This window comes from Hetaerina americana, unplaced genomic scaffold, assembly GCF_022747635.1.
Source record: "Hetaerina americana unplaced genomic scaffold, ioHetAmer1.1.p SCAF_1, whole genome shotgun sequence".
Classification (NCBI taxonomy): Eukaryota; Metazoa; Arthropoda; class Insecta; order Odonata; family Calopterygidae; genus Hetaerina; species Hetaerina americana.
Genome location: NW_027286069.1, coordinates 26,251,217 through 26,279,048, shown reverse-complemented (window position 1 = coordinate 26,279,048; position 27,832 = coordinate 26,251,217). Strand labels below are relative to the sequence as shown.

At 35.7% G+C, this 27,832-nt stretch overlaps 3 protein-coding genes across 3 annotated transcripts; 1 reads left to right on the top strand and 2 right to left on the bottom strand.

Moving 5' to 3' along the window:
- Positions 1–807: 807 nt before the first annotated feature.
- On the bottom strand, positions 808–14,111 carry LOC139689565 (transcriptional adapter 1-like). The gene is made up of 7 exons (XM_071586728.1): positions 13,850–14,111; positions 13,741–13,777; positions 13,375–13,668; positions 11,080–11,325; positions 8,648–8,799; positions 3,925–4,120; positions 808–1,227 (listed from the first exon to the last, which is right to left on the bottom strand). The coding sequence occupies exons 1-7, from the start codon at positions 14,029–14,031 to the stop codon at positions 1,045–1,047; spliced, it is 1,290 nt and encodes a 429-aa protein (XP_071442829.1). The 5' UTR covers positions 14,032–14,111; the 3' UTR covers positions 808–1,044.
- A 1,491-nt stretch (positions 14,112–15,602) lies between these two features.
- On the top strand, positions 15,603–19,011 carry brk (transcriptional repressor brinker). Its single transcript, XM_071586715.1, has one exon. The coding sequence runs from the start codon at positions 15,848–15,850 to the stop codon at positions 17,198–17,200; it is 1,353 nt and encodes a 450-aa protein (XP_071442816.1). The 5' UTR covers positions 15,603–15,847; the 3' UTR covers positions 17,201–19,011.
- A 3,380-nt stretch (positions 19,012–22,391) lies between these two features.
- Positions 22,392–27,820, bottom strand: Atg5 (autophagy protein 5). Its single transcript, XM_071599227.1, has 6 exons — positions 27,528–27,820; positions 27,366–27,451; positions 27,163–27,279; positions 26,939–27,063; positions 24,665–24,952; positions 22,392–23,139 (listed from the first exon to the last, which is right to left on the bottom strand). Exons 1-6 carry the CDS (start codon positions 27,681–27,683, stop codon positions 22,964–22,966), a joined length of 948 nt encoding a protein of 315 aa, XP_071455328.1. The 5' UTR covers positions 27,684–27,820; the 3' UTR covers positions 22,392–22,963.
- Between the last annotated feature and the right edge of the window lie 12 nt (positions 27,821–27,832).

Sequence of the window (27,832 nt, the reverse complement as noted above, 5' to 3'; positions counted from 1 at the left end):
AAGTTCAAGCTTAATACATTCTTACACAAAAAAATCATTATGAGTACTTAGATGATAACAATGCTGTTACTGAAGTGAATTATGACCAGTTTTTGCTGTAATGTCTTTTTACTGAACTTTACTTTGGTGTTTATAATAGTATTTCTGTACTTCCTCTTTGATTCATTACCATGCCTTTGTAAATATTCTCCTACCTTCTCCAACACAACCCAATTGATGCACCCTACACACTGTACTTTTATAATACTTGGGTTTGGGCAAATAAAGATTTATTATTATTAATAAAAATAAAGAGGAATCTCTGTCATTCATCTCTGGGCAAAACTCATTTCACACCACATAACCTTGGGGTCTTGCGATGACACATTGATTTAGTGTTCACATCTCACTTGTTTTTCCATCTAGTGGGAAAACTTAATTCAGTTCCACTAAATACACCTGTAGCCTTCGCTCCTTTTCCCAAGTAAGTCCATGGTTTGAACACACGGTGAAAATATGATTTAACATTCAAACTTGGTCTAAATATCTGTCACGAAGTCATACATGTATGTCAGTATACAATATTTGCAGCCAATTTGACATCAATATAAGTTATGACATGATAAACATTTATTATGAACAGGGAAGAGGTCATTTCATAACTAAGGAAATAAGTACCTAGTTATGTTTCATATCTCGTTCTGTTCATTCCTGAAGTATAGTCAAACTATAATAGTTTTATCAAACTTGGTAAATACATTTCATGACTTCAGTGGTCTTCAAATGGCTACAAACATGGGATATTGATTTTATATTTTTAAAAGTGTGACTGTGATAAAAATGTTTATTTTAAATAGCTTATATTATTACACATTCATTTACAATGGTTTCTTCTATAAAAATAATTCACAATCATTTACCATGAACTTGTTGTCGGGCCAAATAAAACCTTAAATTAAGCCTTAGAGCAACACTGGAATAATATCATCAAAGGAAAATAAAACATAAATGAAAGAAAGGGGGAAAACATTCATCGTTTGCGTCTTAGCTAGAAAACAATTATTACTAAATGGATATTCTGGAGTTAGAGATTTCAGAATGAGTATCATCATCCCAGAGACCATTTGTTACAGATGGCATTAATTTCTTTGCCTCATCTTCCTCCTTACTCGGGTGACTTAGTCGCGCAGAAATCCTTTCAGCATTTATAGCATATACTGTGTGGGATGGAATAATACTCTTGTGTACCTATTAAAATGCAAAGGTACATTTTATATAAGTTAATACCAAACACTAAAATTTATGTGACATTATTATAAAGATTAAGAGCTTGAAACTTAAATATAAGAAGAAGGCACAAACATAGGTTTATCCCTGATGAAGGCTCCATGCTGCTTCTGGGAATCACCATCGTGTAGGCTGGCTTGTTGGACAACATTTTCGCCCCCCAGTCCTTGAGGCGTCTTCAGGTTGAAGTAATCTTTGTTGCAATTTGGCCTCTATGCATAGGAGATGCTGGCTGGCCGAGAGTGCTCTGTTGGCTGTTTCTTGGTGGTAAGGTGCATTAACCCTTTTCCTCATTAAATTTAGGGTGTGGCCTTCCTCACGTTTGATATGATTAGGATTTTCATTATTTTTACTGCTTCTCTCATGAATCTCAGGAAATAGCATTTTCCTTTTGCCAGCACTTTTGTTTGGTCAAACACAATTGAGTGTCTGGGTTCCAACCACGCATGCTCAGCGATTGCTGAGAGAAACAGTTCTAACACTCACGCCACTCGCCAAATATGCATTGTCAGAACCAAGACACCCAATTGAGTTTGAGGAAACAGAAGAGCTGGCGAAAGGAAAATTCTATTTTCTGAGACTCATAAGAGAGGCAGTACAAATAATGGAAAATCCTAATTACATCAATCATGAGGAAGACTACACCCTAAATTTGACAAGGAAAAGGGCAATTCCCCTTACCACGACGAAATGGCCAACAGAGCACTCACCCCAGCCAACGTCTCCAATAGGCATAGTGACCAAATTACAACAAAGATCACTTCGACCTGAAGACGCCTCCAGAACTGGCGGTGAAACTTTTGTCCAACAAGCCTACCTATACCATGGTAATTCCCGGAAGCAGCATGGAACCTTCATCAGAGAGACGTCACAGAAGCCTTTAAGATTAATTTGTTAACCCTGTGAAATTGCTCCATAGAGACTTCAGCTACAACTGATTAATCTTAAGATACAGCTACATTGTGAAATCATTCATATATTTCAATACCAGAGAAACTATCTCTCAAAATTATTATAGTTTGGCAAAACCTGTGAAGCGTGGAATGATACGAGGGGAGACACAAAAATAACAGGAATGTTGTTATAGATTCTTTACTTCTCAATACCTTTACATTAAATTTTGTTCACCTTCAAAGTATTCCCCATTGACCACAATGCACTTCTCCAAACGATGCTTCAATTGTTCGAAAAATTTCTGATTTTCAGTTATCGGGATGTCCTTTAGGCCTTCCAACGATTTTTGTTTTACCTCCTCCACAGTGTCAAAACGCTTGCCTTTCATTTCCTTTTATTGATTTAGTTAGCATACTAATTGAATAACTAAGTTTAAATATGCTATTTAACAATTCAGGGACCAACATATATTTAATAAGCATAATAAATGTGGCATTTAAAGAAACATGAAATGTATTAAACATACTATAATAAAACACGACTGTATATCAAGGTGAATATGATATATCTTCCCAGAATGTCATTTTTAAAAGAAAATAAATTAATAAATTTTGAAGTAAATTATTATAATTGGACAAAAAACTCATCCAAATACTTGTAGGTGACATAGAATCCTTCAAAGCCTAAAAATCCCAGCAAAGTCATTACAATATACATAAATTGCCTAGCTAAAAGTTTTCAATCATTTTTATGGGCTTTTCAAAAATATTGTTTTCAATTTAATATTTTTTCATAGAAGGGATAATTACACTTTTTGGTTAAACACTGCATTAGACTAATATTAGAATTCTGACAAACTTTTCAATTTTTACTATTATGTTTCCAAGAGGCCAATACAGTTCATAAAGAGAGAGGAAAATAGAAAGCTTTCTTCCAAGTCATTCCATGAGAATCAATTGTACTAAACCCGTAAAACCTGGACTTGGTGGTCTCATGCTTTCTCAGGCCTCCTAAAGTGCATGCAGCCTCAATGTAGTGCACATTTTTGCACTATAAGTTTATGTGAATAAAATATTATGATCAACCCAACCTTTAATAAACAGCCTTCATTAATATTATTTCTAATTGTGATTTCACATTAAGCAATTGAAAAAAAACCAAACTAAATCACGTATTCTTATCATGGAGTTTCAAGAAAAGCAAATTTCCCAATGGCCTGTTGGGGATAAACAAATTCTTAAATTTTCATTTCAGTATAATATTTTTATATCTAAATTGCGGATTCCCAGTAGTCTAATTGGCAGACTGTTTGGTTACTGGCTAAAGGGTTCAGAGTTCAAATCCAGGGATACCTTTAGACATCCAATCTAAAATCCAATGCGCATTTTTCTGGTCACTAGATCCACAATTGATTGAAAACAGAATGGAGGCAAGGAAAGGAAATGGTCTCCTACCCAGAATTTGCACAACTAATCTTCAAGTTGATTACGGCATTAGCACTTGTAAAAAATTATTTTAAACAATGAAGTTGTAAAATTTCAATTTTTCCTTTCTATCCCAATGGATTCTACTAGGTCAGCACAATTTTAAGCAACTTCCCAAATTTGAAAGAATTATACCATTATCATTGTGAATGGTGCATTCTTAATTACTAAAAAATATTATACTACCAATTCTATACATTTAGACGTCCAAGAAGGGTTACTCATTAAGATATAGTTAAGCGTATTAATTTTAATTATTGTACCATTCATCTCAAAATACCTGTAAAGTCTCAAATACATCAAATAAATTCACTGGACTCTTCGGGTATATGGCCTGGTTTTTGACAGAACATGCAACAGAAAATGCAGCCATTTGCTCTGCATCATCTATTGTGGGACGAGATGATGGAAAATGATTTGCATAATCTTCCTCTTCACAAGTTGGATCCAGTCTTACTTCAAGGTCATTAGGAAACCTGTCAAAATAATTGCACAATGATTAAATGTGATTGAAGTCACAGTAAAATGTGTACCTAAGATGGAAAAATTTACCAACTAACTCTGACTTTATAACAAATGCATAGTAAACAGTGTGCTAAGCTGAAATCACGAGAGGCTGATGAGTTAGTCATTTTTTACCTCTCCACTGTAAAACTACGCCATGACTGTTATAACTGCCTTCAAAGAAAGCATCTACCACCCTTACCATTGTCAGAATAATATTACAATAATTATATTTTCAATATAATATATTTTCTTTCATATAGTGTGAAAAATTATGACATATAACAATCAAAATTGTTCCATAATTAAAAAAACATGAATGAAGTTGTCCAGCCAAACATGAAATTTGGAACCATAAAATATCTGCATGTAATCTAAACATTCTGTGCCCCATGAAATTTGCCATGAACAGGTAACATCTACAGAGGAGGTTGCCACTTTGGTGAGGAAACACTAGTTTAAAGGGCTCATAGCCTAATGAACAGCTTTCTTTAAAAAGTTTGGAAAATGACTTGTAATCTGCATACAAAAATTATCTTACTAAATGGTGGAAAATTGATAATGTGATAACAATGCTGTTTCGATGATTTCTTGTTGTCATATTTTCTTTAGGGGTTTATGCTCTTGGAATCACTTTATGATGGAGAGACAAACCCGACTATTGAAACACCAGAAAACATGACTTTCATGCAAGTCTCCAGCTTATCCCGACATTACTTGCATTATAATCAACCATTCCAAACAATAAAATGATTGCTACTATTTGAGCTCAAACTAATTGATCCAATGGCATGGCAGAAGCAAGCTAAGCTGACTACCATGTATATTAAATGGGGCAAAATAGGACATAGGTGATTGCAGGAGTGAAAAGAAGGGAAAATAATAGCTACAGTTTTCAAAAGAAACATCCTCTTTTAAGAAAACAGGAATGGGAGAAATTTTCATCATTTCTCAATTTGCCATCTGGCTTCACATGCCCACAGAACTCCAATAGATGTGCAGGATATTTAGCATTGCTGTAAATAACAGAAATAATCAAAAAATATATTGGTAGTAAAAGATAAAGAAATATTGGTTTTGGCTATGCATTTAAGATATGTAGTAACACCACTCCTTCATGATGCTCAAACGGCAGGAACTGAAAATGAGGTCATGGTGCATAGGTGGGTAAATGAACACGGGCCAGGGAGGAAACTTTAATGGGTTTTCTAGGAAATGCTCAAGCAATCCCATTTTAGGTTTAGGATTTTAGAAAATATTCCTAATATGGAATATTTATACACCTTGGCATTCTCACACTAAGGGGTACCTTATGATAAGTAACTTCCCAGATGTATTGATGCTTCTTCGCTAAATTCTTTGATTGGTTAATATGAATAAGTCATAGCAAAAAATGATATGACAAAATCTGGAAATTCAGAGACATGCTTACACAGAAAAAAATCCATAATTTATAATTGTCAACTTAAATGATGAAGTCATAAATGCGTAGAAGATTAAGTTCCATACTTGGGTCTGAAGATGAATATTCCTTCTGACTGACTCAATACAAGGTTCCTTTTTCTAAATTAAAAAGAAATTTACAGGATTACCTCATGTATGAACTCAAGGGTAGTTTCTAAAAAATGTTAAAAAATTCCAACTAAAAATAGATCCTCACTTTAACATGGTAAAACCTCTGGGTACATCCCTTAACCTTTTTACTTTGTGCAAATGACCATGTGATATTTATATCTAAAAGAAAAAGTGTCCAATTTATTTGTCATTGAAGAGATCCAGGTATAAGACCACACATTTAGTTATATTCATATTGCCGATGCATTTAACATTTTAAAGATCTAGATTTTAAAGAGTCTAGTTCACAACTCTGGCATAATTTTAGATATTTTACTGACACAGAGGAGATTTCAGGCAGCTTCAAAGGCACCTTTGTAAACCATGTTCAAAGGTTCACTTGAAAAGGCGGACTGAAAATCCAATTGAGGAAATCTTTGTAACTGTCAATAATGTACTACTCCCTTATTACTGCCAGCAAAGAAAAGTAGGGCCACTTTGGTTTCAAAAGCTATATCTCCCTAATAATAAACAGATGTTAGTGCAATAAAATATATCTTATAGAACAGTGTTTCCCAAATTTTTTGAGCCTCCCTTGGATCCATCAAACTACACTCAATGCCCCCAATCAATAGCTTTAAAATAATAATCAAAATTATAAAACAAAATGATTGAATGAGGAACATTAAAATTATGAAATTAAAAACAACCACTAATCAAATGTTTATTTAGAATCCAATACGTGTATAGTTTTTAATCACATTTATGAAAATGATTTAATACGAGGGTTGCTAATCATATTTTTAGCCTAATAATGAGAAGACAGTAATTTATAGTTGAAAATGGCTTTATTGTTTTTTGAAGTACTCTCCATGATAATCAATATACTTTGGCATGTGCTCGAACCAATTCTCAAAACACTTTTTCCACTCTGATTGAGGTGCCTCCAAAACATGGTCTTTGAATGCATCAATGGCTTCTTCAGATGCCGAAAAACATTGGCCACAGAATTATTTCTGGATACACAGGAATAAAAAGAAGTTATTTGGTGCTAAATCAGGGCTCTATGGAGGATGACCCATCAATTCGACGTTTTGGCCAGTCAAATAGGTAGTTGTTTCAGCCGATCTGTGAGAGCTTGCATTGTCATGATGGAGAATGATCCTTCTTTGCCATTTCTTTTTCTGTATTTCACCAAGCAAAAAATATCCTCAAATCGCTGCATCATATTTTTAAGCAAGGTGGCTAATTGGTCACAAAAGACTCTCAAATCATCATCACCCATACCAGCTAGCTCTTCTAGCTTAAGCAAGGAAGGAAGTGATAAAGCTCGCAGCGACCTATGTTATGCTTAAATAAAATCAACTAGGAAAGAAACACAGTCACCACAGATTTAGCCTTTATACGGTTAGTACCATTTTCCTGCAATTGTAAATTCATTTAATTTGAATTCATGAATTTGGCAAATAGTTCAGACAAAAATGCAATGCCACTCCTTTTCTCTATAGGGTTGTCGCTGAGAAAAGAAGCTTTCTCCTCCAAAAAACTGCATGACAGTGTCATAAAGATTATAGAAGCACCTTATACGATTGCCTTTGGATTGCCAAAAAACTTCTGTGTATAGAACATGTAAAATCTTCATCATTCTCATTACTAAACTCTTGAAAGAGTTGATCATTAAGAGCACGGGCTTTGATTTTGTTAACCGCTGTATTTACACTGTTTAAGGACTTGTGAAGGCGATCACTTAGTATTTTAGCCAGTAGACATTTTCAGTGAATGACACAATGAATAGCAAAAACGTGCATATTTTCTCAAGTATGCAATACAACCATGGTGAAAACCAGTCATTGATGGAGCTCTGGGTGAAGTGGATTTTTTTTATTGCCTCCCATTTAGTGTCAGTTTCTAATTGCCTTGCAAACATCAACTCTTGAGGTAGATTTTCAGAAAATATAGTGGTGATATAAAAGAATTCCATTTGTATGAATAAAAATAGCTTTAAAAAACAAATGATTGCAATTAGGACACATGAAATCTCCTTTTTTATTTCCTCAATTCCAGGTTTTATCAAAAAAATACAACTCTTTCTGTTTTCAGCCATTTTTATAAGTTTGATAATTGTAGTTTTAGACAAGAATACAGAACTATCATCAAGCAAATAGCAGAACATTATTGTCGGAAAGCTAAACCAATCACAATGCCAGTAAAAAATTGAGGAAATATTATATCAACCTTCAAAAATGCACTCATCCCTTATTAAAGCTAAGTATCTCAAAGCCTTTTAATTATCTTTATACATCGTTATCCAAACTTTAGTGGTGCTGGGAAGATAAAACAGCACAAAAAATCCACAAAACGGATAATCAAGAATTTCTGCTATACAGGTATTTTCAATTAAGTACAAAATTATTGGGTTATAAGTGGATAACTATTGTAAATTATCATTTTTTTAATAATTTATACACTGATTTGAAACATAAATTCATTACACTAAGGTCGTTATTGGAATACATTAATTAAATTTTTACTAATTTTGGCATGTCTTCTCACAGCTTCTCTACAGATGAGCAGATAGTGGAATATTTTGAACACCATTTATGTAAAATGTTATTTCATGGAGAAGCAATTACCTTTGGATTAAATGGTGCATCTTTGTGAAAGTTTGCATGATGCCTATATACTATGGTACAGTTTGCAAACATTAGGATGACTTTAATTTGCAAAAATTTGCAAACAAAATAACTACTACTCCTCTCCTATCACACATTCATATGTGATATAACATGTTCTTATTTCAAAGGCATTACAAACAATTATTTTCTTAGGCCAGTGAAACAAGAGCCGACATCACTATGGTGTGATTTTTTTATCATCACATGAATAGGCCCTGAAATAATCCATGCATCATTCCGAAATTTATCAACAAGATATGCTCAAATTACCTGTTTAAATTATATTCCGGCATTTGATTAGCAACATTCCTCAGCCAAGGATTGGGAACAGGGGCTCCCAAACTATGCCGGAAGCCTTGCTCGTGCAAACGGAAGCTGTTTCTTCGCCCAATTATTGCAGTTAAAATCTCTCGGAGCCACATCTGGTTTGCATGCAAGGAAAATTATCATGCATGTAAAATACTATGCAATGCAAAGTTTCCTCTTCCACAATATTATAAAATAATCACCAAATATTTGAAATCGATATTAAATGGAGAAATGTCACATCCAGAGAAATTACTATGCTACACATTGATGAAAGAACTGCCAGAAGGTAAACAAAATAAGAAATCTCATGCAAGATAAAAAGGAAGTTAATGAAAGTGGAATACATGGAAAACAAAATATTAGAAGAACACCTTAGTTATGCAAAGGAAATGTGATGTGGAATAATACAATAAATGTCGTTGTGAATTGGGTTTCATTTTCTACTTCTGAATACGAATTGGACTAAAGAACTCTTAAGGGTACCGCATCTTCATCATTTGAAAGTGTATCCATTACCCTTTTTTTGCCAAAAAGTAATAGATTTTCCAGTGATAATGCTTTGGAATCAAGTAAAATATTCAATACTGCCCTCTATAACCTAGGGCATAATTTCATATTTTTCTGTTTTCATGATATTACTGTATTTCCTGGTTCTTAAGATGCACTTTTTTACTCATCTATGTGCTCTAATACCAGCCTGGATTTTATGGGCCGGGGGTACATGGGTATAACTTTGACCTATGTAAGCGTAAGCCATTTATTCACTGAAACAATGCTATTGCACTTTTTTTCCCACATCAGGCATAGAAAATGGTTGCCATTATTACAAATGTGGATAATATCACTGTTTTGAATCAGCAGTAAGCAAAAATGTTTTAATATTTCTTTGAAAGTACTTCCTAATGATTCCCAAATAAATCGTAAATATATACACTGTAGTGCCTTTAGTTACATCTCACATGAGGTGCTGCCATAAAACAACACTAATGAGAATGTTGCCCATCTGCTAATATATACATACATTATATCTCTTCCGATAAACTTGTTATCTAGAGGAATTCAACCTCAAAGTAGTTTGAGGCTGTTGTAAAGGCATAGAAAATTGCTGCTTTTAATAAAAACATCCATAATATCAAAATATTAAGAGATATTTATCATTGCATGTTACATTACACATGTTGCATAAGTTAGTATGATAATGATGTCATGGGATCTTAAGGGAGAAGATTGTCATAGAGTGTGGCATTTAAACTTGAATTCATGAATTACACTTCAGAACATAGAAACAAAGTAGATGAAAGGCGTTTAGGACCATGGATGATGAATTTTCGGGATTTAGGGAAGAATAAATAATAATTTGTAGCAGCTAATTGTTTATCATAAAAATTATATTTCGTATGGTATTAAGTGTTAACATCAAAATACTTTCATCTTATCTGTATTATCCATGTATTTTTGGCAAATTCTAACCAAAGATATCAGGGAGCCACAAAATATGAACAGTACATCAGATCTTAAAAGCACAACTCAAAGTTTTTGAGATGCCTCCCGGGTTACCCAACAGGATAGAACTAAACTGATGGGATATGGGGGAATTAGGTGATAGTGGACAAGGAAGAAGTACGAAGTAGGGGATAACAGGAGGTTAAGGCAAAGTGACTGGCAGAAGTATGTACCAACATGGAAAATCCTTGCTTATCTCATCTGGGGTACTTGCCCCAGAAGATTGAAGCAAGGATTTTCTACATTCTCAGGATAGCTAGTTCTACCAACCCATAAGGCTACCCAAAACTTTTAAATAGACCAAAGAGGATCCATTTCCTACCAAGGAATCTGCGCATACAAACCACCTTTGCCCTCGTTTCACTGAATTGGGGCCTCTGATCTAAAATTGACCTACTTGGCAAGTACTGCAAGCCTTGGTTGGCTCTGTACCATAATAAATAATTCGTAAGGAAATTCTTTAAGTTTTCAAATCCCCATCATGAGATTTCAAAGTTGAGCCTGAAACTATACACTACAATTTATGTCATTAATGTAGATTACTGCATGAAGCTTAAGTAAATTATAAAGCCTAACATCTTTACAGAGAAAAATAATAGAAATAAAGCAATATTCAAATGCAGTGGCACCAGTTGGTATGAAAATGATTACTAAGAGAAAGTTGCATTTAATTTTAAACTGACCATCAAAATGTATTCATTTTTAAGAGGTATATTTCTCATTTCTGTAATACTGAGGAAAATTTACATTTTGCAGTTTATATTTATTAAGTTTACAAACCCCATGCGTGATACCTGCAGGTTGCCATTGATAGGAAAGCATGGCTCCATTAACCCAGCTTTAAAATGACACCATTGAATGCCAGCTTCACGTTCATTAGCAAGACTTACCCGTACAGCATGGGAAAGAAGAACGGCAGCCTTTTCCTCAGCTCCCTCTAAGCCTTCCTCCCATGCACTTATAAGGAGTCTTCCCATCAAAAGGCTTGAATCAGGAAGCTGTCCACCTCCTTGACTAATACTTCTTGCTTTAGGAATGGGAATCTCAGTAGCACCTTTCTGATCTTCATTTTCTGGATCATTCTTCAATATCGCAGTGATTGGAATAGTCTTGGCATACTCCCGGGGATCATTTGGCTATGAAAGAAGTGTTTCAATATCAACAGCCGTCAATCATCACAATAATGCATTAGTAATGAACTTTGATAATACAGTACTTACTGAGGGATTAAGGAACAGTAAGCTATGTACAGAGCAAGGGAAGGGTAATATTTTATTATTTATGCTTTGATATACTTAACAATATTAACTGAAAAGTTCATTTAATAATTTTAACTGAACAAATTAAATATTAATAATTGAATGACCATACTGTATGGTTACTCTTGAATAACATAAATGAGACATGTAGGACAACTAAGGGTAGCCTTGTCTATAATGAGATAAAAAAAGAAACTTTGCCCTTCCACATAAAGATTTAATATTTCACGACCATAGTTTCGATGCTTTGCATCTTTATCAGGTGGCATACATAAAAACATTTTTCAACTTGGCCATCGCCTGGCTCCAAGCATATAGCATTTAGCATATAGCCTGGCTCCAAGAGGGGAGTAAGGGAGAGGGGGTAAGTTGAGTGCAGGTGCAGCAACCTATTAGTGGGCTAGGGGAGGGGGAGGGTATGTATTGGAAGGTTTCTGGCTCAAATTTGTGGAAGTTTATGTTCATTAAATGAAGAACACAATGTAACACTCCTCTGTTCTTAGAAATAGCAGTGGAGTCTTTTAGATCCTAACCTAAAAGACTCCAATATCTTTCCACACCAACCGCACCCCCACCAAGGAAGTGATGACCATCCACCGTCCCTTAATTAAGGTCAAACCATAGCAGACAAACACACCCCTAATTAAATGTTGAACACTGTTTTTTCCGCTGCTAATAACAGTGGAGTGTTATATTGTGTTCTTCATTTATTGAACATTAACTTCCACAAATTTGAACTAGAAACCTTCCAATACATACCTTCCCCCCCCCCCCCCCCCCCCCATAGCCCACAAATAGGTTGCTGCAACTGCACTCTCAACTTACAGATTTTGCACGCTCAGTCTGCAAACTTGCAGACTGGGTTGGCAACTCTACTGATTCATTGAGAATGGTTTCTTTCTGGGATTTCTCTGTATCAGATGGGAGGAAAGAAGATAGAAGTCCAAGGCTTCCCCAACAACAATAGCAAAGTACAGGACCTCATGCGAAACCAGTAAAGATGTCATTCACCTTAGTGGTCTTCTTATGAAACTCACCACACTCAAAGGCCCCCACAGTCATGAGGAATGAAAACCAAGGGGCCAAAAGCAATAATTACCCAGAACAGTTCATCACAGTAGGGCAAAACACATTGGTATCATACCTATTTTGATCGTGGATATTGTCTATTAGTGAAATATAACTATTAAACACAAATAAAATCAACGAAACGGGTGCCTACATTCTCAAGAAATGAACAATGTTGTTCTATCAACATTTTAATGTTGTACCACTAAAAGCGCTTCAATTAAAAGGGGGTGTTTAGAATATTTTATAACCTCGTACTACAGGCGGATCAAGTTGTGATTAATTGCGACTAATAACTAGTTACCTTTCTCATATAATAAGCATGCATGAACAAATGTGGATCATGATAGGAGACAAAACATTGTTCCCATGCAAGGCGAATCTGATGAATTGTAATGTAAGAGATTATACTAATTGTGAGATAAGTGTTGAGGTTTGTACTGGAACTTATAAGAGCCTCTCACTCAAAACAGGCTGAAAACATGTTTTGAGAAACAATAAAGGAGTGAGACTATTCGTTCGTGAATAAATACATAGTTAATAATTAAAGGATGGAGAAGCGTGAAATCACTTGAAAAATGAACTGACTGAATAACGTAGTTATGGGACATATTATGATTGTTAATATTAACTCAGTAAACCATGGGGAAAAAAGAATTTTGGCTATGGAGAGTGAGGAAAAATATTTCGAAATAAACAAGAATAAGGATAGGATTAACATAAATATAGCAGTGCTTTTGGTATGATGAGCATTTCTGTCAACCAACAAAAGAAAAGTTTTACTTTTACCCGACGTAGTCTCCCTGGTTACTACAATAACGCTTTAACCGTAAAGTTGACCACAAGGAAATTGATTACCTCAAAGGAACCCTTGTCCTCTCTGCGTCTCTTCGTTTTAATGGTCTTTCTCTTTAAGATATCGTCTTTCTTGTCTTCGTCAGTTTCATCGACTCTGACGTCAACTTCATAAGAGCCAAGCCCGTCTACGTTCTCCGAATGGAAATATACCTCAGTGTTTTGCGAATCCCCCTTTACATTCTGCGCAGCACTTCTGCATTTATTGAGCATTGCCAGAAGGAAGGCATTATGCAAATGTATATTGTCGCGGGATATTAACTTCCGTGACTCCATATCAAACTCTTCCTTTGTTGACTGAAATGAAATACAAAAAATATAGCCAATGGAACCGTAATATTGGTCCTACACTTTCAAAACAACACCTACCTTCATTTGGAACCATAGCTTCATTAAGTTGAAATACCTAGAAAATAACATCAATTTTAGCGCAAAAACAAATCAATCACACTATGAAAAATGGATCCGCTTTTCTTACGACTTTGAGTTTTCTCCCAGAGCCTCTAATAAGTTCCTTCTAGTTGATTCCAAGTCCAAAACATCTGCCATTTCCACCTTCACACACCGCAGTACCTCAGGTAGCGAGTGCGCCCGTATCGGACACAAATACAACAGAAAATTGACGGTCAACAGCTGAATAACGTCTACCGAAACTTTCATAAGGTCGTATTTATTGTCAGCGAAGATTGTTTCTTCTACATTTAATAAAGGTGCAGGTCATTACACTGGATTCAAAAACTATTACCCGTATTTCAAATGCTTCTGGGGAAGAAATTTCAGCTACAATATTGGCAGTTTTAGGAAATTGGATCTAGTAATAGATAATGTTGTATATTTTCTTAATAGCGAAAGTTCGTAAGAGATTATGCTTCCTCGCCAACTTATGTTAAAATAGCATTGTTTCGTCCTATCCTTAGTCTTCTTATCATCACAAATTTTCATTAGGATAGAAAAAATTGATTGTTATCGGCTTCGACGATTTTTCTTTCAATACCAAGAATCACATAATTTCCCTTAGATGCGTTCTAAGTAGAAAATAAGAATTATGGACTGGATTGTTCGTGGTTAGTACTATTTAAGGAAGATATTCAAAAATCTTTCCTGTCATTCATGCCTTGTCGTCAACATATTTGTTTGCGTACGCACCGAAAGACTTCCGGTGTCACCCTACGCGTATACAGCCTCGGCACTACGGTAGACACCCTGACGCCAGACCCCATATTGTGACGTAAAGAAATGATGGCATATTTTTCTTACATTTTTTTTCCTAACTCCTGGTTGTCAGGTTCCTCTTTAGAGGGACATGTACACTCTGTTCTGAAAAATGATGTGTCGAGCTATAATTTGTTTAAATAGTGCGACCAACGCTTCAAGGTGTTTTGCAATAAATGTTGCAAACAAAATTATCCTTCCATGGAAATAAATAATGATATTGCATAGATATTTGAGTGGCGCCCATGTATATGCTATGTTGTTGGTTGCAATATGCGATATTAAATGTAAAACAAAAAAACACGTTCGGACAATTATCCAGTTTTTTAATAAATTACAGGTGATGACATTAAATTAACATATATCTCTGGAATCAATGAGTTTTCGTACATCATCTCGTTGTTTTGTCCCAGAGTTTACACTCGAGCATTTCTTTAAAAGTATGTCGGGGCAATGGGGGATTCTCGGGGTAACGGTTATTGAACGAAATGGCGTCGCACTGTCTGGCGAGGGAGACGAGATGTGATAACTACGTCTGAGTTTCAAGGTCAAGGGAATTCACGCTGCCAAACGTGTCTGACATGGAAGATATTTTTCAAATGAAGAATGCTGAAAATTACTTAAATGTGTACTTCAACACTGAACTAGTACATCAAACGAGCAAGCAAATATAATTCCTCGTCAAAGTAAATTGTCAAACCGCAAATACCCGACAACAATATACGTTTGACAACGCCGGGAGAATAATTTTTCGCTCCCTCCCCCACTGGAAATGTATGAAAATGTTGGCGTACGTAACTTCTATTGAAGGCCCTCGAATAGTTTCTTATTCCTCTCAATCACTCTTAAATTCAATGATCATAAATTTAATGTAATATAAAGTATTTTCTCCTTACACTCGACGATTTTTGAAGCTGGTCATTGATTTACACTTCATGATTTTTGACATTGCGGCATATCAATTTCTCAATTTCGCAGTGTGCTTAACCGTCTCAATATGGCCGCCGAGACTGGTTTCCCTTGCCGCCCGCGTCAGTCAATGAAAGGCAACACAACACTGGACTCCATGTTATCAATGGAGTTTGATCCGTGTAAGATTAGTATTGTTTTGTTGAAATGTGCTGCTGAGGAATGGTAATCAGCATCAGCCTTGAAAAAATAAGTGAATCAAAGTGTTTGTGCTAAAAAATTTACCTAGGCATTGTTCTAATGCTTGGGGATTTCCTCTATGTGTGCCCCGAGGGGAACGTTTCTCTCGAGCTAAATGAGTGACCAGAAGTTTCAGGAAATTCAATCCGACTCGCAGCGGCTCTGGTTGAATAGTGAGGTAGATGGACAGTGTTTTAATCGGTGGCTGTGTTATTCTTCTAATCCGCCTCCCGCGGGGAACGGCGTCTTTGGTGCTCGCCGCATGTTCTCAGCGAGTTTCAAGCTACGTGTTCTTGATTCTTATAGACTAGACCCGGAATGTAGGGGTAACCAGCGTGCTACAGCGAGGAAATACGGAATCCACCGTCGGCAAATTCAGAAGTGGCTGCAGGTTGAGGCCTTACTGCGATCTGCTGTTAGAGGACCGGGAGACATGGCCCTTGATCTTGTAATACGAGATAAAGACATGCCCGAGGCGTCAATTAAATGTGAGCCGCTGGATGAGGAAGAAGACGGCGAAACACCACCTCCTAAATCTTTGACCCCCGGAAATCAGGATACTTCCATATGGGTAAAACAGGAAGCCCAAGAGGACGTCACAAATGCTCAACCCACACGTCTCCCGACGTTCTCGAAACGTCGTTCATTTTCGTTACAATTTAAGCTCGGGGTGCTGGACGCCTTCCACGCCGGTTGTGGTAATCAGAGAGCTACCGCTAGATTGTTTGGTATTAATCGTCGGCAAGTGCAGAAGTGGTTACGACAAGAAGCTCGTCTTCGCAGCGAGGCATCGGTAGCAGCCGTCGCTGCTGAGAGGCAGAGGTTGGGAAGGTGGGCGGCAGAGGAAGAAGATGCCGGGGAAAAAACCTCTGCCGTGGGATGGGAGCCTCCGCTTAACATTCCCGTCGTGCGAAGACCGTGGGCCGACTTCGACGAGGAGGTGCCGGAGGTGAAAAGGCCTCGGTGGGAGTGGCCGATGGAACAGGAAACTGCCTTATGCCTAGTGAAAGCTGAAAAGCAAACCGGCGATTTGAGTGTTGTTCCATCCGCTCCAAAAGAACGGAGGCTTCCACCAGCTCCCCACTGGGTGCCTCCACCCCTGTCAGTCATGTATGCAGCTTGCGATGAATTCATAGGGCTTTGTCACAATACCGTAGCCCTAGCATTTCATCCCAACGGGAAAGACGTAGTTTCCTCCTCATCTTCTGCAGCTTCATCCCCAGACCCTTTACCTTTTTCGTGCCTTCCGCCTTCCCCACCCGGTGGTCGACGTCGGCAGTGTTATCATCTCGATTTCAAGTTAAGAGCTATCGAGGAGTATCACGAGGGCGACGGGGAATGGAGAGGCAACCAAAGGGCTGTCGCCAAGAGATTCGGTGTCCACCGACGGCAAATACAGAAGTGGCTAAAGCAAGAGGAACAGTTGAGGCAGCGAGCTGCTGGTGCGACGTCTGCAACAGGGTGCTGACACATTCAGAGGTGTGGGAGAGTAATAGTTTCCCTAAAGTCATACCCTGTTTTTTTCTTCTGTGGAGACTAAGGGTGAACATTTATATTGGGAAATATATATATATTTACAAGAATGATGAAGATATAATGAAATGAGAAAGATTTTATGCCCGTATTTTTCCACTAAAAGCTCACTTAAATCTTCATGTTGAAACTTCTATGCATATGGTTGCATAATTTGAAGTGAAAATCTTTTAAAAAGTATGCTATGAAAGTTATTTTGCTCAAAAAACTTCAAAGGGAGGTCTAAGGAAGAAAATATTTTGAGGCCATCCCACCTTGTCTTAAAAATCCCCTAGATCATTCTTTTGTAAGGTGATTGAAAGATTCTGTGCCGTATTTATTCGATACTCAGACTGAGAAAAGTGATGCGTGGCTTTTCCCTGATATCATCTTAAAATATGCTCAATCAATCCAGTGCTGCCTCGTGCAACCTTTATAAGTTCATGACTCAGGTCTTCCTATACATGCTTCCCTGATTGTTACTTCCACCATCAAAGGGAGTAATAGTGTGCCTTATAATATTACAAATCGTGTATAGTGTCCGTTTTCATGTAGTGTGATACTACAATTTTTACTAATGTATACATTAAACAGCTTTACTATTTGATATACATGTTTGAGGAATAGATACTTCCAATTCATGCCTAATTACTGGGGTATAATGATAATAATTTATTCTTATAATTCATTATGTCTTAATGATTATCAAGTTCACTAAATCTACGTGACCATATATTAATTCATGAATCATTAAGGCTTTCCTTAATTACCCATGAATATGTTTGCTATAAACAGAGGCTAATGTGTAAAGATTATTTCTTTGCCATTCTAATTTTATACTGATAGGTAAAATTACTATAAAATATGACATATTTTTCTTAGTGTTAGTCATTTATATGATATTAAGATTCCATGTGTGTTTGTGTGTGTGAGTGAGTATGGATAAATGAGGTATTTTGTAAAAGTATGTTTGTACGTGTGCCTATGGATTGAAATTTCACTCAGTGATGTATCTTAGGATTGAATGGAATCTATGAAAGGAAATTTATGAAAAGTGAGAGTTGACTTTTTCATGAAGTTGATTTTTAAGCCAAGCTCAATATAGATGGAATGAAAATAGAAGGCCTATTTTTTCACTCACTGCCTGGATATCTAATGCCGTTTACATAAAATTGATTTGTATGTATCGTGTTGTTGCTGCCTTAATTCAAGGTTGCACAAGGAGCTATGAAGGGTGCATAAGAACTTTTATCTTTTAAATATTGTTGACTTTGGTAAACTACTTTTTTAATAATCAAAACTTCACATGTGGCCTGCAGGAAACTAATAAACACTTGGTGTATTTTTGTAATTAACTGTGTAATACATGCACAAATACCAAGTCCAATGACTATTCTTCAATCCTTCACTAATGTGTCTTAAAATCGGCTCTTTTTTGTGCCTGCTAAGCTTCTACCTACCCTTTCATTTGGGACATATTAGTATAAAGTTTCAAATTATAAACATTTTTGTCTCTCTTTCTTGAAGAACGCATGAGAACCTTACTGTCAGACTGAAAAAACTTCAAAAAGAGACACTTGCCTGTTCTTTAACATCTTTTTTTGTGTGTTGGTATTCAATTACCCAAAGTTTTCATATACATTAGGTTCAAAGTCTTCAATTTGTCAGAAAAAGCCTATACTTTGTCAACAATTGTTTGGTTTATTGTCTTGTATTATGTTTATGTATTATTTATTCCTCCAAGGACAAAGTGCCCCTAAAACTTAAATTTGGTGATAATAAAGACATTAATCACATTTCAAAAATGTATTCACTTTATTTTATATGCCTGCATATTTATATTGATAGACCCATCATTTAATTCAATATATTATTTTTCAAGTATTGAAGAACATCGGAATTACAGTTTGGCATTGTTATCCATTGGTGCTTTTATCAAATGGAAATGGCTCCCTTTAAATTTAATTTTTTTGCAAAGTGGTTCTCAGATGCTACTCTGATGATGAACTAAGATAATTTCATATTCACCAAGTAAGTAAAGAACTATACTTGTCTTGATAATTATTATTGTATGTACCTCATAGTTATCTCTATTTCTGTGAAGATTACTGTGCTTGGTGAAGATTACTGTGGGAGTCCATTAATTGTTTTTTTGCATTTGCACATCTGTAGCTAGTTTCTTCCTCAGTTTCAAGGCTGCTGTTCATCATTACTATCTCAATTGTACTGATGGGGTTTGAATTATTGATGATATATTCTTGTGCTGTACATAGGTGACTGCTCTGCACATACCTATCACAGAGATAACTATTATTTGTTTTGCTTTTCAGATCTTACATATTTTAAATGGCTAAATCTTCATGTTATTGCCTTGCCTTAGCCATCTACTGATCTAATTCGCCATGGGTCAGTTGTGAGCTTGTTCATATAAACATTTGTTAGTTATGTAAATCACCTTATTAATTTAACAAGTCTAGGTTCTTTCCTGGTATGATTACACTAAATGTACTATGAAGACTATTTCAATGGAGGTTATGCTAAATGGAAATGTAGATAAGTCTTACCAAGATGTACCCCAACTAGGATGAATTAATTTTTGAAAATTTAGTCTATTGATGCATTGTTGTTGTATTTGCTTTTTAATCACAACATTGGGATGCAAATCTATTGGTGTTCTTAAATTATTTATATTATGCTAGAATTCCAGTTGAGGTTCACGTAAGTTTATATTCTTAATGTAATCTGGAAACAATGTCCACTTTAAACTGGGAAATACGATAACTTGAATACAAAGGTGACACTGAAAGAGCACCAAGGTACACTTACAAACATTAAATACTTTATCTTGTATTCACATATTCAATAGGCATTTATTTTGTTGTGAAATTAGAAGTGGTGAAACATGATTGAGGCAAACTGTTGTTATTTGCTGAGGAAACCATGGATGGCACAAGGAAAGAAAATGGTTCATTCCCCTACCCTGATGTGTGAATTTTACATGCTTCTACTCAGCTTAGTACTAGGTTATCACTACCCTCAACCTTCAAGTGGATAACTGTGATATAATTTCTGAACGTTGACCATCCTAGGGAAAGGAGGTGGAAGAATAATTCTGTTTTGGTTAGGTAGGTAATTTATTCATGATAATGAAATCTGATAATTCAGATTTTTTTATCTTAGCTGATGTTACCTAGACAACCATTCCTGAAGATCAGGATGGTGTGGTTTCTAATGTACTGGCTTCCTGCCCAGATCTGGGTTCAAATCCTGGAGGTGGCAGTATTTTTTGGTTGTATCCTGCTGACTCCTACTTGGGGTGCCATGGGGAGAGCCCTGCAAAAAGAGTAAGATATCCATCTGATGGTTATGGATCCCTTTTCATCTCTTATTAAGAGAAGGCTCATGCTTATGCCGGGTTTCTCTCCACCCCTTCCCTGAACATCTTTCCTCGGCCTAATTATCCACTTCTAATGGTAAAAATGACCTTGGCTGTGTCACCTCCCCTAATAAGTATAAAAACCATTCCTCACTACTTTTTCCCCATGTCCAAACACATTCCCCATTAGCCATGATGTGCACACTGAAGTTAGTCAGTGATTAATGTCACAATTTGATTTCATGATTAAGTCACAATGGTTAAATATGATTGATTTCATCAATTAATCTTAAGGTACTTATAGTATTGTCATTTTTTACCTTTTTTATCACCACTATGATTCTTCCTATCTTATTTCTGCACATTCCTATTGCCAAGCACAAAATAACCCATTAGATTCATCTGGGTATTTTAATCCCAAGTCAAAGAAATTCTTGAGGTATAAACCACCAGGGATTTTTTTAGGCACAGTAATGAAGTTGTCTTGACTCAAGAGAGGCCATACTGGAATTATAAATGGAACTTCATAACCTTGGAAAGTTTTTGTTCAAGTGGTCTACTATCACAAATGGATTGGAGTGAATTTGTATAAATGATACACATTACCAATTTCTTATTCCTAGACAATATTTTTTGCAAATTTTACATTCATTCCAACCAATAATTTCAAAGCACAATTGGCCTGCAGCAGAGTGGTTTGAGCGAAACTGCTGTGAATGAAGCTAGGTGAGTAATTATTTTTGTAAAATCTAGTATACCATCAATTTCTTAACTAAATCTTACTCATAGATACACATCAGATTTGAATAATTACCAATTCAATTTTGTCCATCACTTTTTACTATCCCCACTTTGATTTCTGCATTTGTTCACCCCATAAAAATGTTTCAATGTCACCAATATAAGATCTTTTAAAACTTTTGTTCGTATATGTATAATTATTAATTTGTGTATTAATTTGTATCACTCACATTTTAGGGAAGGAATTGTAGATTGAGAGCATTCTTTAAAAAGTCATCTAGTAAAAACATTTAATAATACTATATGGTAGCCCCAATATGAGTTAATGCAATTGCAATTATATTAACAAGGAAATAATAACTATGTAATGATGTTTCAATTGAACTTCAAAAGCACAAATGTCTAAGCAATCAAACTAAGAAAATTCCTGTGGAAAATATTCTGTAGCTGCAGATATTTAAAAATTTATCTCACAAAATGGCAGGCTTAAGTGTAAACTTAGTTTTTCCATAGTATAGGAGTATATACATAATTGCCCAAACAATCTTTAAAGACATGCTATATACTTTTGGATGTTCTATTTTAACAATATGCTTTAGTTATGGGGGCATGACTGTCTATTGAACTACTGACTGGAGGGCCTCGGCTCAATCCCCAGTCAGGCACCCCTTCAGCTCATCCCATGCTCTGTGATTTTTAGGGAAACAGATCTTCCTGAGAAACCATAGCCAGGACAGGGAAAGGAACTGACTACCCTACCCTGAACTGTGAATTTCTCATGCAATTCAGGCTTAGTATTGGACGAACTCTTACCATCACCTACTAAACCGGCCTTTGGGTTGATTACTATGTTTATGATTATGGTTTTTATATAATTTAACAATTCAAATTTGCAGTAACTTACTTTCATGCATTTTTTGTACCAACATCATAGATACATAAAAATAAACCAAACCAACTATTAATCCCTTATATTTTTGCCATAGGTAATTTAAAAAATTTACCTTATGCAAGTGCATACACATACCACTTAGAATAAAAATGAATGAATATATTTGGTCAATAATATTTTACAAAAGCAATTAACAGCAGAGCAATAAAGTAATTAATTTCATCACAAGTTACACTTAATAACAAATAAAGGAATGATACGCCTATATTTATCTCAAGTGAAAAATGCAAAATAGTTGAACAAATTTTTTATACTTAAACAATGAGGGAAAGAAAAAGTTGATCCTGAATATGGTCACTGGTAATATTTCATTTTTATAATTAAGAAAAACCATACTAACAAAAAAATGCCCCTAAAGATTCAGACGTGACATTACTGATCAATTCAGTCTAACATATAATAGAAAGCTTTAAAAATTGTAATTTTCTATAAAGACAGTGGTATTCATGATAAATCAGTGAAACTTCAGGGCTGCATACCAAAATTCCAGCACCTTTTCAAGGCATGGGATATTAGGACCTTAATAAACTGTAATAACCACTTAAAAATGTGTAAAGCCAACTACTCTGGTTGTTTCCGGAAATTTGAATCACATTAGTTAATGCTTTAGGGGACAGTCCAGAGTCTCCTAGTCAGTGGTAACTGTTCCTTCACTGATTCTCACTCCCTGGTGTTAAACTGATATTTGATAGTGCTGGGGGTGATGCCTTCTCCGTTATGTAATGGCAGACTAGATGCAAAAAATTGTCGGGATAGCTAAGATGCTCACTCAGCCACTGCAATGGAACTTCTTTAGGGGGCTCAACTCCATGTGTCACCACACGAACTGTAAAATGACAACAAAAGTGATATAAATCATGATATCAGATACATAATTGAACAGAAATTACATTAATTTTTCAATTTTTATTTTTTTTAAATATCCTGGGCCTCATTGCAAGCTTTTTAGGTGCAGCAATATAATTTTGTTGATTTTGGTCAACGTATCCCTTAAATTGCTGGATGCTGCCTTATGTCAATGAAGGAAAAGTACAAAAGCAGGAGGCATCACAAGCATGGCAGAAAGATGGCTTACAAAAATATAGCATGAAAATCAGCAATACAGAGTCAACCTTCATAGAAAATAACATGGTGTTATTTGTGAATGCAAGAAAAATCCTTCAGTAATTAGTTCATTTGAAGAGAACCAGTAAAAGCATTCAAAACAAGTCAGTTTCTGAGAGTGGCTGCAGAGAACTAACAAGAAATTGAGAAAACCTGGCAACACAGAGGGTGAATTTAAATGAGTTTAAACACTCCCAAAATTATACAAGTGGGACATTACACATTAATCGCTTGGTTTCCTTCAGATTAACCACCTTGCTCGGTCTATGGCTGGGTTCATTTTACTCCTTTGGTAAAGCCACAATCTGAAAAACATTGAGCGGAATCCATGGCTACGTGAAGTTTTGAGTAATTGGTTTTAAGGGATTTGCACACCTCTACACAGTATCCCCGATGAAATTGTTTCTCTAACCATAACTAATGAACTTTTATGAAGAAAAATACCTTGAAATTATGCAAAGGTGTTACTTTACAAAGAGATTAACAGTATCCTAACTGATAAGTTTAGTGAATGAACACTCTAAATGTTAACACATTAGTACGATTAATTTTCAATTATAAGCTGTGAGTTTGACAAATGAATTTGAATACTTTAAGGCCAACGGCTGGCTCAAATTAGTTAGGATATATGGTAACAGCCATATTCTAGTGATGGAAGTTTTATAGCTGAGCAATAGGAACTGGCTGTCCTATTAATTCAGCATGCCTTCATGGCAAAAACCACTCAACCACCTGGCTTATTTTCTAATTGAATGAATATTGGCAGTAGGTATTCATGCTCCGCAAAGAGTATCCTTAATGTATATTGCCAAATCTAAAAGAGACAATTCATTCTCTTGTTCAACCGCTGACTAATTGAAATATACTATGGTCTAAAAAAAGTTTAAATAAGATTAAATCCACAGAATGATATTCCTTTCACTTGTCAGGCCTAAACTTTATTTTTGTAGGACCCAGGGTATGTGTGTTTGACGACCACTCGTGCATAAATCTGAATTTATCAAATTGAATTAATTTCTTCTTGGTCACCGGCAACAACTAATGCACCCTAATGAATATGTTTCCGGAGAAAGAGATTGTAAAAATGAAGTGACTTAATTTGCTAACCAAAATTATGTTATGTATTTTCTTTAGCTTTAAGACAATATATTGAAAAGCATGACTATACTTTATGAATCACTAACTATTTAAGAAGCCTGGTGTTTAATCATTTTACAAAAGAAAACTTTAACCTTTAATTTTATTACCTGTTTGAGTTGCTTGTCCTTTCTCCTCTGGAAACACTTCCTCAAGAAGCTCTCCGAGAGTCCTACTTCGACCATCATCAGTACATGGTCGAACAGGCCTCTGACGGTAAGGTATTTCAAGGCTGGGCATATAACAGCGAAATGGAACAAAGCGAAAGCAAGGACGATGATGACTTGAACCCTCATCCATTGAACCTCCCCCACCTGCTACTGAGCTGTTACCCCCACCACCTGTGGATCCCACTTCCATCAATCGGCGGTTGACAGACCAAAACTGATCAAATTTATCTGTAATAAATTATAATAAGAGACGGAATTGTTTAAATATGTTAACAAAGGAACCTCAACATATAATCATATATAAGTAATATTTCTATGGTATATCCTTAAATTTCTTCTCAGAAAAATGAATGACTAGGTCAAGTGAATAGTCTAATCATATGAAAAAGTGGGAATTTTTAAGATATTCATACACACACACCCATATACTTCATGGCACTTCCTTTCAGAATAGGCACTATCAAGAAAGCCTTAGTTTCATTTTGCAAAAGAAAAGAATAATTCTCAACAATTTCTTCCTCATACACATATCCCGGCATACCTCTTTTGCTTCTGTCACATTCATATATTCTTGTTCTCCCTATAACTCCTGGCATTTGTTATATTGATAGTTTCCTGAAGCACATCCATGTATTTCTCAGGTAGCTCCTTCCTCTCAAACATCTCTGGTAACTTGACTCACTCAGTTCTCACAATGTGGCCACAACCTGGCCGCAAACCTTTTTCACAGTTGTCTACTGTGAAAAACGTTTGCTGTAGGAATATGGTTCGTATCCAAACCATATTCTTTCATGACCAACTTATTCCCAACCTTTCTCTACAATGTATACCGCACTATGGCCACACAATCATCGAAGAAAACTTTATGGCCATTCATGTTATTTAGTGCAGAAAAATGAAAATTTGGTGATTTTTTAGTTACCTGCATAGCCAGTTGAAATTATATGTACTTGTTTTTTAGCACAAGAACTTGTAATTTAATGGTAAGAATCAGAATCACATCCCAATTTTTTAGATTGCCGCGGAGGAGGGCCAACAACAAGACCCCTGGGTAGTGACCTTATGGTCCATTGAGCCAACCCAGGTTTTACCTGCCTGCCACATGCAAACTGGAGACAAGGGCATGGCAGACATATTGCTTACATTCCAATAAATAATCAAAATTATTCAAAAAAAATCATGCTAACTAATCAAATTTATACTTCTTAGAGTGCATCCAATGTAAATATAAAGGAAACATTAGTTGTCTGGTATGAATATTACTGGAATTATCCTAGATGTCAACATTTATAAGCCATTGCCAAATTTTCAAAGTTGCATAACATACCAATGCAATCTTATGCAACCATATCAACTATATTTCAGGTACAAAGGCAGGTGACGGCTGAAATTCGGTTTTATGTTATGGGATTTGCCCAAAACTGGAGGGTGTGCGAAGGAATTTAATTATTTAGTATTAGGCATTGTTTAGAAATAGTAATTGTCTCAACATGCATTGCTATGTGTAAGCTCAAGGATAACATAGTGTCATGCTGAAAGGAACTAAGCATTTAAAGACGAGTCCACCACTCCGTGAATCTCTAGGGGTGTATTACCTCTAATGTAAAATTACATCAGCAGGTGACTCCATTAAAGTAACTACAGGTATTTTGCTATTTCTTACATTTCTTTGACAAGAAATTTCTATGCTAAGAGTTAAATTTAAATATCATTTTGTATCTATTTTTGTACAACCTTCATAAGCCTATATGCTCACTATTCATATAAATTTAAATGATCTGGAAACCAGTATTGTCAGCATTTCAAGGAATAATCTTAATTTTGTTTGATAATTAGGGAACACCATTCACACCCAATTTAACTTTTTTTTAGAGAGGTAATTTGTTTAGATTTAGCCCTAAGCTTGGAAAAGCAAATAGTTCCTTCTTGGAAATTTGACAGCTCAAAAAACATACGTACAAAATATAATTAAATCCATAGAATTAAATTTATACACCCGTCACGAGTGGGTACACACAAGGAATTGAGTCTTCGTGACATCATTATCAACTACATTGGTACAAGTTATTAATATATAGCTAAGTTACCGCTCATAATCGAAATGATTCGTGAATCATCCATGGATTGATCTTTTTTCATTCAAATAACGCATGAACACGTCATTCGGAGTGTCACAATAAATATCTGATTGTTATTAACCCCTTTCGAAATTACCATTCTGCAGTCCCATCCATAACTGGTTATGTTCTTTCTTCTGCATGCTCCCCGCAACCTGGCCTCTGTGTTTAAGGGCATCAGCTTCCTTCACTGTGGACATAAAATGGGACTCCACCGCCTCTCTGTGTAAGGTTAAATTTAAAAGAAAAACTTTAATACATCCGGAAAATATTATAACTTAGAGAAAATGAGCAGAAGAATTATTCAGCACAAGTACTAACCTGCTTGGACAATGCAGAATTTCTGCTTCTGGAAATTTGTCGAAATGAACTGTTATATTCCACGGAAGAGAAATGTCATTTCCTTGCAGATCGAAAAGTAACCCGATTGGATAATGCCTGGAAGTTATTGTTAGGTGTCATTTCGTAAGATTAAGAGAATTAGGCTTACGTAAAAATAGTAAAATAACAGCGTATTTTCCCACCATTTTAAAGGCTGACCATTAAAATCTAACCACATCTCGGCTTCACGCTTCTCAGGTTGTATGTGCCTACTGAAATGTTTCCTTACCTGCGGATAAAATTGCTTGAGCAAATGACATAACATTACACAAATTTATATTTTAAAATCTTACTTAGGTATTTACCTTATCTGTGACTAGCGGAAAATAAGACAATCTTGGAACCATAAGGTAATATGGTTCTGGTGCTTGTAATGCATACACCTCTTCAGGGTGTATTTGAAAACAAACAGGTAATCTGCCTTCCCATATTTCTCGCAATACTTCTCTGTCATTAGCCATGACTCTAATATACCCTACGTCAATCTAAGAATCATGTCATTAAATACAATATTTCCACAGTGCAACAAATTTCGAGCGTTGCGAAGTTAAACACCTTTACAAGTTCTAAGGCTCATTACGATGAAAATGCGCACGGCAAAAACAATACG

Coding starts and splice junctions, on each gene's coding strand:
- brk (XM_071586715.1), top strand. CDS start 15,848: ATGAGTGACCAGAAGTTTCAGGAAATTCAATCCGACTCGCAGCGGCTC.
- Atg5 (XM_071599227.1), bottom strand. CDS start 27,683: ATGGCTAATGACAGAGAAGTATTGCGAGAAATATGGGAAGGCAGATTA. Junction 27,280..27,365: donor AATGGTCAGCCTTTAAAATG/GTGGGAAAATAC, acceptor AATAACTTCCAG/GCATTATCCAATCGGGTTAC. Junction 23,140..24,664: donor AGGACAAGCAACTCAAACAG/GTAATAAAATTA, acceptor GTCATTTTACAG/TTCGTGTGGTGACACATGGA.
- LOC139689565 (XM_071586728.1), bottom strand. CDS start 14,031: ATGAAAGTTTCGGTAGACGTTATTCAGCTGTTGACCGTCAATTTTCTG. Junction 4,121..8,647: donor CCGGAATATAATTTAAACAG/GTAATTTGAGCA, acceptor TTATTTTGACAG/GTTTCCTAATGACCTTGAAG. Junction 1,228..3,924: donor ATGTATTTGAGACTTTACAG/GTATTTTGAGAT, acceptor GCATTTTAATAG/GTACACAAGAGTATTATTCC.